The 13,898-nt window shown below is 39.8% G+C and overlaps 1 protein-coding gene across 1 annotated transcript; it reads left to right on the top strand.

The window, feature by feature from the left end:
- Positions 1-2,106: 2,106 nt before the first annotated feature.
- Positions 2,107-12,437, top strand: aldocb (aldolase C, fructose-bisphosphate, b). The gene is made up of 9 exons (XM_062432935.1): positions 2,107-2,153; positions 7,954-8,070; positions 8,481-8,692; positions 9,421-9,475; positions 9,575-9,735; positions 10,452-10,535; positions 10,684-10,858; positions 10,993-11,192; positions 11,293-12,437. The coding sequence occupies exons 2-9, from the start codon at positions 7,959-7,961 to the stop codon at positions 11,383-11,385; spliced, it is 1,092 nt and encodes a 363-aa protein (XP_062288919.1). The 5' UTR covers positions 2,107-2,153; positions 7,954-7,958; the 3' UTR covers positions 11,386-12,437.
- The last annotated feature ends 1,461 nt before the right edge of the window (positions 12,438-13,898 follow it).

Below are 13,898 nucleotides of genomic sequence, written 5' to 3'. Positions count from 1 at the left end.
TGATAAGGTCATGAGATGAATGTTTGAACCCGTTAAGAAGAAATGATACAAAGAAATAAATGATAAAGAGAAACTGTATATTTCCTGAGGGTAACAATTCAATTTCATCCTGTGTGTCTCACCCTTGTAATTCTGTAGTGCAGGGTTGTAAGTCGTCTTTTCCAGGGACTGCACATACAGTAGTTAACAGTTGATAGTGAATGAAAAGGAGTCTCTGAGGTCAGCATTTATCATCTTCGGGATGTAGATATCACTTTTACGCAAACCTTGAAGCCTATCGCCAACATACAAAGGGAGAAGCAAAACACACTAAAACTCAGTATCCTTGACATTGGAGAGCGCATGACTTACTCCCATAAGTTCTGAATACATGGGCAGTACCAAAGAATGTGGGCAAAGTCATGACCTGCATCCTTTCCAGTAAGATTACTAGATCCAAGTCACTTTGAATCTCTGCTCAGGAGTTATGAAAAAATGTGTCAGGTTTTTAAAAATCTGTCCAGGTAGCTGCACTGGCAGCGATACAGTGAGTTTCCCAGCAGTGCAGCCACACTTTTTTCCATCCTCAACTCTTTTTACTGACGTAACTTTAAGAACATTTTCATTTTTATTCATTAATCAGATACTGTTGTACAAATTATCAGTTTTTATAGGTACAAGGTTTTGCATAACATTCCAAAAAATAGTTGGAATACATACATAAATACAATGGAAAAATCTGAGAAAAATTTAAAAAGATGCTGAATCTTCTTTTCTCCTTTCCTTTTTTTCAAATATAAAGTGCCTCTTACAACATGTGATCTACTGCCGAAGCTCCCAAACTCTCCTCACATCTCTAATCTTATTTAAATCTACACTATCCAGTAACTACTTTGATATCCTCCATGTTCACATTAATGTTGGCAGATGTGGTTTCATGGACTATGCACCTTTTAAATGTAACGGACTGCAAACTTGAGTTTTACATTTCTCTTGGAGGTTTAAAGCTTTACTATCTTATGTATTGATGATTCTTATAACTGTTTTGATTAATTTCTTGTTTACTGTTGAGTTGTGTCGTTTCTGACTGCTGATCATGTTATGTCCCTCTTGGAATAGAGATTTTGATCTCAAAGAGACAGAAAACAGTGCATCATTATAAAATGAAGAAAACAACTGTGTATCATTATGAAATGAAGATAACATAAAGGACATTACTTCATTTCAGTTTGTTGATACAGTCAACATGGTAACAATACAAAGGGTCAAGGTAAAAAATAATTAGGCCTAGTATATAAGGGTCAATGACGTATAAGGATTTAGAACAACTCAATTGTAGAATAATAAAAACAAGCATGTCTAATGCAGTAGTTCAAACATTCAGAATGTTGTGTACCTGAAGATCCATATTATACATTTGCAATTGTGGGGGTTTTCAAGATTAATTGGCACTGGCCTTAAAAAAAAGTCATGTGGTGCGACCATGATTCATCTTGAAATAAATTAATTTACTTAACACGCTTCACATCAAGTTTTCAGTGATATAAAGTGTTTGGAAACAAAGTATTTGCATTTTGTTTTTAAATTTTTGTAAATGATGATCTTTTATTTATATAAGATATTTCAAGATGAATCAAGGTCGCACCACATGACTTTTTTTTTTAAGGCCAGTGCCAATTAATCTTGAAAAACACCCACTAAAATCACTTTTAAATTGTAATATGAATTTTCAGGTACCAGCACTCTGAATGTTTGAACAACTGCATTAGATATGCTTGTTTTTATTATTCTAAAATTGAGTTGTTGAAAATCCTTATACGTCATTGACCCATAAATAGATAGAAAAATATCTACAGAAAAGATAAATAAATCAGATTTATTTTTAAAACTCTAAAAAATCTTGAAGCACATGAATTGCATGTGCATATTTCTTATTGGTTATAAGTTGGATAACCTCCAAATACTTTCTAAATGAAATAAATGAAAAAGTTGCACAATCATCCTGCGTTGTGATGCTGCCCGGCGCAGGCGCACGTCGCTCCATCACGTGACACATGGTGTGAGCTCCGCCCCGGACTGGAGGCTTTGAAGAGGAGGTGTCACGTTGCTCTGCAGCAGTGAGACAGGACCTTCTGCACCTTCCGCACACTCTGAGACCAGACACCCATCAGCAGGTAAGAAACGACGCTCATCCGATCCATATAAGAGTTTCAGACATTTTTCATTCGGTATTGATCACAATAATGAGGATGATGAAGATGATGGTGGTAATGATGTGGATGCGATGCTGCTTAAGTATCGTATCTGTGGCTCATTTGTTTTCGTCTCATTTGACAGTAAAACATGTTAATATTCTACATTTTGATATACATTGAAGATATATGTGGTTAAAATTGTGGTTCAAATTGCGCATTTGAGCCAAATATATAAGTGACGCAACAGGAAGGACGCATAAAAAAAAAGATGACCTTCAGAGGATGAAAGTGGTGGAGGTGATCCTGTTGCGTCTACTGTCGCTTTAAATCGACACACCTGTTTATATTTGATGTGTTTATACGTGTGTTACTCGTGTTTAATGGTGATCCGGGAAGCAGCAGTGATGAGGAAGAGGGGCAATGTGGTGGTGATGATGAGGTGATTCCCTGTGTGCGTATCTGTGCCCAAGCACGTACACCACTGATGATGCAGCACCATCATCATCATGGGGTGGGAGGCGGGCCAGAGTATATAACAGGAGGATGAATGAATATATATTTAGCTTTACGGATCATATCTACAGGACTATCAGACTCTAGACATACCACTACTGTACATTACAGACATTTTGATTTAGCGCCCTTCGCTGTAGAGCTGAAATGATTTGTTCATTGATTGATGAGCAGATTGACAGAAAATCCACCGGGAACAATTCTGAGTAAGTAGTACTTAGTAATTCTAAGTCATTTAAAGACAAAACAAGCCCCACATTCACATGCTCCACCTACTCTTTATATAAATATTTGCTGTGAATATATCTGGATTTTGATGTCAAATTAATCAATAAGGAAGGTTATTAGAGAACTGGAGAAAAATCACATTTCAGAGGCAGGAAGCAGTGATTACTTGGACATGTTTGCAAAAAATTACATAAATGACAAGTGGATTATGAAATAGTTGCGTTGATTCATTTTCTGCCAATCAACTAATTAATTCATTGACTAATTGCTCAGCTCCAGAGTATAAATACACATGTGTAATGTATCAACATTATAATATGAACATGACTTTAGGCTGGATGTAGTCTCATCAGCGTAAAACCACGACTTACATAACATATAATTTGGCAGTGTTTAAGAACGAGATGTAATCTACACATTTTCATCCGTGTCAACCTCTCTCCGAACTGTAACGCATGCAGTCTTGACGTCCGCTTCAGTCTCCTGTATCAGAGAGCTGCATGGGAAACAGTGCTCCTGCTAGCACTGCTGGATCAAGGCCTGAAGATACAAACTGCCCGAACACAGGGACGTGCATCAGTGCCAAGGCCAGCAGCCCGCCTGGTAACAAAACGCAGCGCAGCAAGCAGGCTTTCGCACTTTTGACTTAGTGCTGCCCCCCGCAGGAGCCATTTCACCTCCTGAAAGCTCATGCAGCTTGCAATGTAGAGAGAATACAAAAGGTGGGTAAACCTCCAGGCGGTGATCATGAGACAGGCAAGGACACACCCCTATCCTTTCCCCAGTCATGTTCTTTTTAATAGGCTATAATATTAACTATCAATAAACATGTAATGCAAGTTTAGGTATACTGACTTGACCCACTCCCTCCCTCCAGCCTTTTCAATACTAGGCAAAAAAATACACAAGCTTTAAACATCTTGTAGTTTAATGCTTGCAGCTATGCTTTGAAATAAGACCAGCTGCACCATGATTGCTATAGACGTAGAAGCTCCTACTAGTTTGATGTTATTATTTGTCATCTCTGCTCGCACCCTGGGTTGGTAAGTGAGCCTTTGCAGCATCAGTTTTAACAGAGAAGGATTGATTGACCGTTGTAGCGTGAAGAACACAGTGTGATTTCCATCCAATTCAAAGGTTAAAGCTTTAAATAGATAGTAGGACCAGATAAATGATGGCAGAGTTGAAAATGGGTTTCAGAAAACCAATATTTGTCTTAACTAAGATCTAATTAAACTCAATTTTAATTGTTGTACTACATCATTAAATTTGAATGGGACAAATGTAGATTTTTAATGGGAATTACTTGTCTTCCCTTCAGTGGTGTAATTACTGTGGGTTGCATTTGACTGATGTTTAATGAGAGCCTATTACGTTATATATTGTCGAGTGATATCACAGCAGTTTGTTGTCGAGTTTTAAGCGGCTTTGCATGACGCCACAGGAGGGAGTTGGCTGTTGCATCTTGATGTCGCAGTGCAGAAACGGTGTTTGCACAGAGGTCGGTCACGGTGCAACAGGCTGCAGTGAAACACACAGTCAGTAAACTAGATGTTCATCTCAGCCGACTCTCTGTCATGCCTCTTACAAAGGGATTAAATATCATCCTGTTAATAATACCTCATTTTAATAGAAAGCATTTCAAAACTGCTTTTTTTTTCAAACATCCCCATCCTCCTCCCCCCCAAAAAAAGTCTCTGTCGTGACGAAGTGCATTACACCACCTCTGCAGAACTGTCTGGAAGATAAACCTCAAAACCAGCAGCAGTGTGTGATAACAGAATCAGAGAGCTGCTTGTTCAAATCATGTCAGTGTGACATTTTTGCAGTAGGAGACATTTACTGATATCCAAGACTATCCTTCAGACCAGCTCAACTGCCCAATTTCATCTCATTTTTAGTGCATCTCACTACATGATGAACTATCGCCTCACTCATTAAATTCATAGCATTTGATGTGATGTTGCACCGCTGTTCAGTTTCCCTGAAGCTCAATAAGTCTAATATTGGTCCGTTCCTCAGTCAATACATTTTAGTATTATATTACATAACCACTATATCTTTACAGTGACTGATCCTCCATTTTGTTAGCAGAATCAGTCAGATGGTTTCACAGTGCAACGATCCCATCAGGCCCTTTAAAAGTTGTTTCAAAAAGTATTTTTTGCAAGTTTTCTGTGAAGCAACCGATCACGTTTCTCCTTGTAGGAAGTTATATCTAGTGTTTTTTAAACCTGTGAGGGCTGGGCTCCGTTCAATGCCAATCAATCAGTTAATCACTCAATGAAGTCTGTTAACTAGACATCACCATTTAAGGGAAAAAAAATTCCACGCTTCCCACTTAACTATTTCTTCTGGCTTGTTCCCACTATAAAAAATGTCCAAGAAAGACTATCTTATTTATAGCTTGTCACATCTGTGGTGTTCGTCCCTGCAGCCCAAACCACAGCTTTAAGTTGTTTTCTTTAATTCCCATGAAGGGAGAGTGTTTCCTGGAGACACATAAGCAGCAGACACTAAAATAGAAAAGACAACTGTCAGTGTCTCCTGGGTTGCAACCGGAAGGTCTGACATTCAACAATTAATCTGCTTTATTTATTCCATAAATCCCATTTACAGTTTTTGAATTATAGCCACATTGTATGTCCACACACACAACTGATCCAAAATCCAGCAGGAATGTGATCCTTATTCCAAACAGTGTACACACCTGACTGTCAGTGCGACTGGGCAGGATTGGAAGTGGCAGGCCGTACCGAAACAGACAAAGATGGTTTAGCTGCAGCGGTCTCTAAATACACTCTTGTTGGGAGAACATCTCATTTAGCTTTGTTTGCCATTGTGGACGTGGAGAAACACAGAAGTAATTCCATAAGACAACTGAAGTGTGTCAGTGGCTGCCAGTGCCAGCTAATTCTTAGTAACGTAATCTTGTTTGGCTGTTTATCCACTGAACTGATCCCATCAAACAACAGAATGTGTAGAAAAAGTAGAAAGTTATATATATATATATATATATATATATATATATATACACGTGTTTAATGGTGTGTTGCCACCGAAGCTGCTGCAGGCTGATCGTAGACCTCATTTTATATCTTCAGGTGATAAAAAGGATACGTGACCTGAAACACGTACAGGTGTCACGGCGTCAGCTCCCCATTCAACTGAAACAAAGACTAAAATAAGTTCATACATTTGGTATCTTTCTATTGTTTAAGTTGTCTAAACAGTCAATAAAAATGTATTTTTGAGGCATGCAGGTGCTTCACAAAGATAGCAGGTATTTGCTGAGCGTGAGTTATGTCAGTGGAGCAGAGCCGTAATGCACACAGACACACTGAAGTCTTGTGTTGACCTCTATCAAGTATAAAAACTGTCTTGCACACTAGAGATGTCTACATACTGTTTCCCTCGGGGGAAGTGTTGTACCCTGCAGGTCTGCCCTCTTTAATGTGACCTGTAAGTAGAAACCATCAGCAGTGAGCTGACATTTGTCTTGTGATAACTGCACACAGTTATCACCGAGAGGCCTGTGTGTGTGTGTTTGTATTCGTTCGTGTGTGCGTGTGTGTGCTCTCTAAAGGTTGTTATCTCATAGCTTTAAGCTGAGGATTAACACAGAGGGTATAGGGGTTGCTAGGCAGTGTCCTAGCAGAGCAAAATAGCCTCAGTTGGGATTTCACTGCTCATATGAGTTTATTGTTATGCTATGCTATGCTATACCCTTTTAATTATAATGTTTTTTGTGTTACGTCATGACACAGTTGGTGTGCTTTATATTATACAAGCCAATGTCCTCACACTAAAATTCATCTCTGTGCTAATAAAATACTGTGTAGCCTCATATTGATGGGAACTGTAGCTCTTTCTCTTCACCTCCATACATGGAACTCTGTATTTATCACTAAAGGAGTAAATAGATTCATCTATAAGTGATCCTATATAGTGGCACAGGGCTGCATCCTCGCTGCTGAACAAAGCGTTCCCAGTGACGTATTTCTGGGAGTGGCTTCACAACCTGTGCAGTCTACCAGAGAGAGAAGTCACAGTTTGTTCCCTGGCACACTGTGCATTGATGGCTATGCAGCATTTTTTGTATGCATGTGTGAGTAACTGGAATTTTTTTACAAATCTGATGCGCGCTCATCTTGCATGTGTCCAGTAGGGGTCATTTGTAGTTAGAAGGCATCAGTGTGCCTCAATGAGCACAGCAGTGGGTACTCTAGAAAGGTGATAAGTAGATGGAGTGTTTAAAAAAAACAAGGAGCCAAGTCAGGTATTAATCAAGGCAAAGAAATAAAAGGCAGGCGGACGTGCATTGCACAGAGAGGGATATAATGACATTAGTGAAAAACAGGAGCAGGCAGAGTGTTGCTGAGGAGAGAGAAATGAGCCGTGCTGCATCCAGTCCTGCAGCTATAATGAAGACTCGCAGCAGCAGGGTGTATAGGAGCGCCGTTACATAATCCTTGCCTCTCTGTCTTCTGTGGATTGGATGGTTGGGGGTGGGGGGATGGTTACGTAACTGCTTATTTACGGCACAGTGAAGAAGGAAATAAGATGGAACAGAATAATCTGGTTTGAAGCGTGTGCGTGCATGTTAGCACGGCTGCTGCCATCAAATGGTTCCTGGGTGACTCAAGCCAGATGATATTTTCAAAGACACTCTTTGAGTTAATGTCATATTCAGCCTCAGTCCATAAGGAGGCTTTATTTGGCTTTCAGGTATTTTTATCTAGCTCTTTTTTTTCAGGAGCCACATCTTCTGCTCACAGTGTTTCCTTTATTTTATCCCACACATTGGACTGTCTGCCATCTTGTAGGAGGTTTGTCATTTCACCCATCCTGCTCTCACTGAGAACAGCTTAGGGCTGTAGAGCAGTAGCCATGTTGTAGACAATAGAGGACAAAAAAACAACAAAAAAAAAAGAGGCCAGTGCTGGGCAGTCGTCCAGCTCCCAACCGTGAAATAATGTGACCTCTCCACGTCTCACTCTTTCTTTTTTTTCTCTCTCTCTCTGTCTTTCTCTTTCAGCCATCATGACTCACCAGTACCCAGCACTGACTCCTGAACAGAAGAAGGAGCTGCAGGAGATCGCTGAGAGGATAGTATCTCCAGGAAAAGGCATCCTCGCAGCCGATGAATCCACCGGTATGTGTGTGTGTGTGTGTGTGTGTGTGTGTAGGATGCAGGCAAGCCCACACATCTGCGAACATCATTTTGTTTTTTAAAATATTCTCACAACCATCATGATCATTTTTTCACTAAACTTTCATTTTAAAATTCATGGACCAAGATGTTAATTCAGAAGTATACTGAACAAATTAAATTTCACACTCATACGAATTATGTCTAATGTCCAATCAAGAAATATGTATTCACAGGTATAGGTATTTATTTCAGTTTTTACACCCAAAAAATCCTCAGTGTTTTTAATAGGATCCACTTGAGCTGATTTTCAACTTCATTTGAAGTTTTCATGCATTGGTTGTTCTGTTCTGCTCTACTGAGTCTCTTAATTGGAGCCAGTTGTAATAATAAAGTGTGTTTGTCGTCTACAGGGAGCATGGGCAAACGTCTGAACCCCATCGGGGTTGAGAACACAGAGGAGAACAGGCGTCGCTACCGCCAGCTGCTCTTCACAGCCGACCAGCGCATTGACAGCTGTATCGGCGGAGTCATTTTCTTCCATGAAACCCTGTACCAGAACACAGACGATGGCACTTCCTTCGCTAAGCTCATTAAAGACCGCGGCATTGTTGTTGGCATCAAGGTACATAGTACTCAGTGTTGCAGTTAAGCACTTTAGTCATTTGGAAACTGCCCAAGTAAATCTCTTAAAATGTGGGACTGTCATCTCGCCTCACAGTCAGTTTAAATGGGCTTCTTCAGAATTCTCATATTTCCTCTATTCCTACAATTCAAACGCACTCCCACATCTTTTTAACCATTTCCTAATATATTAATAATAATATCTTTTTATTAAATTCCTTCAAAGTCTTGACAGACATGGATGTAAACTGGTTGGAAGAGGCATAAAACCCAAGCCAGTATTTCTAGTTACATGATGTGTTCTACTCAAAAACATAAGAACTTGAGTCTGGAAAGCTAAAACTTATTTTGTAGTTTGCTTAAGTGATAAATCTCACCACAGTTAGTGTTGATATTATACTGCAGCTAAGTATTTCAGTTCGAAAACACAGCCATTACTTGTTTGGCAGGTGAGACTAGAAATATTCCTGCACTGTGTATGAAAACATAAACTCATTGTCAGCATGTTTAGACACACACATACCCACAGAGCCATGATAGCAGATCAAGTTGTGAGGACAAACTGTGTTAAAGAATGTTCAACAAAGCTGTTTTCAGTTGAAAACGTTAAATTCAATTTGATTGTCTATTAGTCTCACTTGGTAAGATTGGATTACATTAAGTATGTTCCTTTTATATAAGCAAAATTACACTTTTAAGTGTAATTTAAATCTATTTGTATCTTTACAGGTGGACAAAGGTGTTGTTCCCCTCGCTGGAACAAATGGAGAGACCACCACTCAGGGTAGGAACACACACAACTCACAGAACTTCACAAACATCATGAAACTCTTGCTGTATTTCTGACAGATGGCTCTCTGTGTGTGTCTGCATGTGCGTGCAGGTCTGGACGGGCTGTCTGAGCGTTGTGCACAGTACAAGAAGGACGGTGCAGACTTTGCCAAGTGGCGCTCTGTGCTGAAGATCAGCGACACCACGCCGTCTGAGCTGGCCATCTTAGAGAACGCCAATGTACTAGCACGTTATGCTAGCATCTGCCAGCAGGTTGGTGTGAAATTACAGAGCAGGTCATTAAGTCATGAATGAATTTAAATGCTTGAATGTACTCACAGCTCACGTCCAGGCAAGCATTGCATTTCTTTTGGTTTATTCTTTTTTTTTTTTTACAAGCAAACAGACACATAAAAAAGGCCACCTCTCTTGCCTTGGTAAAAAAAAAAAACATGTCCTTCCTGGTGCCTGCTTGTCCTATACCTGTCTACCTATAGAAATAAATTCACCTCTGTGCCAAGCTCCTCAGTACCCTCATAAAAAAAGTAGCCAGACTTAGTACTCAGAACCCGGCCAATCATCCAGAATCCCCTTTGAACTGTAGCATCAGCAATGATGACAATATCTCTTGGTAAGTAGCTTCTCCTTGGCCTGGTCCATTTTCCCTGCATCACAAGTATTCAGATGTCCATCTTTTCCAAAATAGTCCTTGTTGAAGGATGGGCTTTCCTTTTAACAGAAGAATATGGTTTGGCGTGAGGACCTCAAGGTTGACAGTGCAGAATGTACCTGAACTCCCAGGATCCAGAAATGCATATGTCTGGCTTTTAAGCTGAACTGCAACAATGGAGAAAACTGCCCCTATATGATCACATGTCTGAGATTTATTTATTTTCACTCAGGTTGCTGGTTTTCCCTTTCCCTTTCCCTACACGTTTAATTATTCATTTTAACATTTTAACAAATAGCTCTAACACTTTGTCTCCTAGAATGGCATTGTTCCTATTGTGGAGCCTGAGATCCTTCCTGACGGAGAACATGACCTGAAGCGTACCCAGTATGTCACTGAGAAGGTAATGTACAGATGAATATATATATATATATATATATATATATATATATATATATATATATATATAACACACTGTCTTCTGATGTTTATATTTTACAACTTGTCAGTAACGACTCTAACATACAAACATACATACATCTGTCTCTTAGGTCCTAGCCGCAGTGTACAAGGCTCTGTCAGACCACCATGTGTACCTGGAAGGGACACTGCTGAAACCCAACATGGTCACAGCTGGACATTCCTGCTCCAACAAGTACAGCAGCGAGGAAATCGCCATGGCTACTGTCACTGCTCTGCGTCGCACTGTGCCCCCTGCTGTCACAGGTCAGAAGCAGTTGGATCAAATGTGCATTATTATTGATTATTTTTGGTGGGATTCATTAAAGTAGTAGTATTATCCGATATACTTCAAAATGATAATATGAGAAGGTAGCTAACGTGTTTCTGTGTTTTTCCAGGTGTGACATTCTTGTCAGGCGGCCAGTCTGAAGAGGAGGCCAGCGTGAACCTTAATTCCATTAATACCTGTCCGCTCGCCAAGCCCTGGGCCCTGACTTTCTCTTATGGTCGTGCCCTGCAGGCCTCTGCCCTGAATGCATGGAAAGGAGAGCTGAGCAACGAGAAGGCCGCCACTGAGGAGTTCATCAAGCGTGCTGAGGTCAGACAAAAAACTGTGAAGATACCAGACATTGTTACACTGAAACTTCCTCCTGCTGTGCTGTTAATCATTTTATTGGTCTCTTTTCTGTCTTCTGCAGGCAAACGGTCAGGCTGCGCTTGGCAAGTACGAGTCTAGCGGATCAGCTGGCGCCACAGGAAAATCCCTCTACGTGGCAAATCATGCCTACTAAACATCGAACGGCCACATTCAACTCTGGCCTAGTTATAGTCTTATATCTGCTCTGCTATTTCCCCTCACTCCTTCATCAATCACAGGCCTGCGCTGTCTACTGTACTTTAGAGTTGTCAGTTATTAAAATTACATTATTAGATATGTGTATTTAAAAACATAATGTGTAACTACAATACTAAAGGGAGCAGGTTTATTTTTTCTATTTGGTCAAACAATCAGGCACTGAGACAATTTAAGACTGAACTGAAACTATTTAGTTTCATGTCTAGCTGTCTGTTTAGACTCTAGAAGCGGCAAAATGTTAACAGTAAACCAACGTAATCAGTCAGTATTTAATTCACACTCCCTTTCTCTTCCACATGATAACTCAAGCCACTCCAGATCAGCATGTGTGTGTGTCAGTGTTTTGCAGTGTTGGCTCATGCTTCACATGCTATCTAATATCCTACCTGACAGCGGGACCAACCGATTATCAGTGGCATCAGTACATCTGTTAAGGGACAAGATGACAGTGTGAAGGTGTTGAATTTTTAAATTTTTGCATTGAACTCTTTGAGCGACTGTCCAAAAAGGTATGGAGTGCTCACTGTACTTTCAGACAAATGTAAAACTCCAGCAGAGGTCAGTAGACACACTGTAATAATCCACTACACACCAGGATTCATCCTATTGACTCATCCTAATCTTTCTGTTCTGTCACTTCTAATCATCACTAATCAGAGAAACATCTTGTGTCTATTCTCAGTATAACATTAGCTTTAAATTACATACTTAATGTATTCAGTTGTGTGAAGGTGTTGATATGATGTGATTCTTGTCTGTCATTCCCCTCCTCTGGTTCCCCCCTGGTCCGCCCCACAGGGGAGAGGAGATGGTTTCTATTGACGTTCCTATCGAGTGGACCAATACTTGGGGTTATCTTCGGGGAACCAGTCACTGCTGTGATGGAATACTGTGATGTTTGTGATGTTAATATTGTTCTTGAAGCACTTGGTGTGTCAAATAGTGGAGAAAAATTCAACTAAAATAAAAATGTAAAACTAGCAGAGATCTATTTGTGTGATTGTATTGCTCCTTTAGTGTTCATGGTGTCTCCTGTATTTTTTCTTTGAATGCGTTTCTGCACGTGTACACCCTTCTTGTACCACATTATATAGAAAATGGACTAGAAAGCCTTTTTTTGTCATTGTATTGTAAATACAAAGAAATCAGGAATGCTACTCCTGGTTATTGTATTAAGCCCTAAAATAAATATGAAAAGTATAAAGTAACAGAAAATAGATATATAAATATATGTGATATATTATTAGAATTATATGATATTATTGCACTCAGTAAATATGAAATTGTAGCACAAGAATGGTTTTCATATTGCATGCTGAGTTTATTCCTTTTTCATGGAGTTTTGAGTGCTGAGTCTAATGGTCCATGTTTAAAATGGCCTGTAGGGCCTTCCAGAGGGCAGCAGGTGAAACAGGTGGTGACCAGGGTGTGAACAATCATGTACAACATTTGTGTCACTGGAAAGACTGTGGGTGTTGGTGATGGCCTCCAGGGAGAGAAGAGGACAGTCAGTGATTTGTTGTGCTGTATTTATGACCCTTTGAAGATATTTTTTCTGCTGTTGACCAGCCATTTTTGCACCTTGAATAAGTTTTCCTACGTTTTGTTCAATCAGCCAATGTACTTTCAGGTAGCTAAGTATCACTTTTACAACCAGTACTGCTGTAAATATAATTAAGAGAGGTAATCACAGATTGAAAGAGCCATTTTTGTCTACTATGAAAACAACTGTAACAAGTCCATTTTTGATCTGCAATCAAAAGGTAACCCCATCATCAAAACTAAGAGGATTGTATCTTGCTGGACTCACTCCAAACTGAAATTCCTCACATGGAGTCACACAGGGCAGCCAAATCTTCCAGTGCTGGCTTGAAAGTTAAAGGAGCAGGCTTGTGACCAAAGAAGTCACTAGTTTGATACAGAAACTAAGGAGGACACAGCTCACTCCTCCCTTATGAAGCTCCCTTTTACTCCATACTGCTCCAGTGGAGCAAATGACTGATGGCTAAATTCAATTTAGCTGCTTAAGTTTCAGGATCCAGCTGGAATAGAGCCACGGTTAATGTTATTAGTAACATAACTCAGCATTTCCTGCTGATACAGTCAGGCGGTTGACTTTTTAAAAGGACCCTTTTGTTGTTGATATAGAGATGTTGATTCAAATTCGTAGGCCCAACTGTTGGAGGCAGTTGTGCTTCTAAATGTTGCTCCTTCATGTGTTTAAAGGAGGTGGACAAAATAATGGAAACACCTAAATGTAGTGCAGACCACATAAACACCACCACAAACCTCAAAATGTAAAGTGCAGTCTTGAACACTGAATATAATAAGTAGCAGAGGTTTTGGTTCGTATGTAATGTACTAATAAGCAAGTGTTTCTTCTATAGACACTCAAGACGATAATTACAGCATAAAATTAAATGTACAGAGAAGGCCCTCCTGTGTGCT

The sequence above is a fragment of the Scomber scombrus genome, chromosome 14 (genome assembly GCF_963691925.1).
Source record: "Scomber scombrus chromosome 14, fScoSco1.1, whole genome shotgun sequence".
Lineage (NCBI taxonomy): Eukaryota > Metazoa > Chordata > Actinopteri > Scombriformes > Scombridae > Scomber > Scomber scombrus.
The sequence above is the reverse complement of the archived record's forward strand: the minus strand, read 5'-3'. Positions and strand labels throughout refer to the sequence as shown.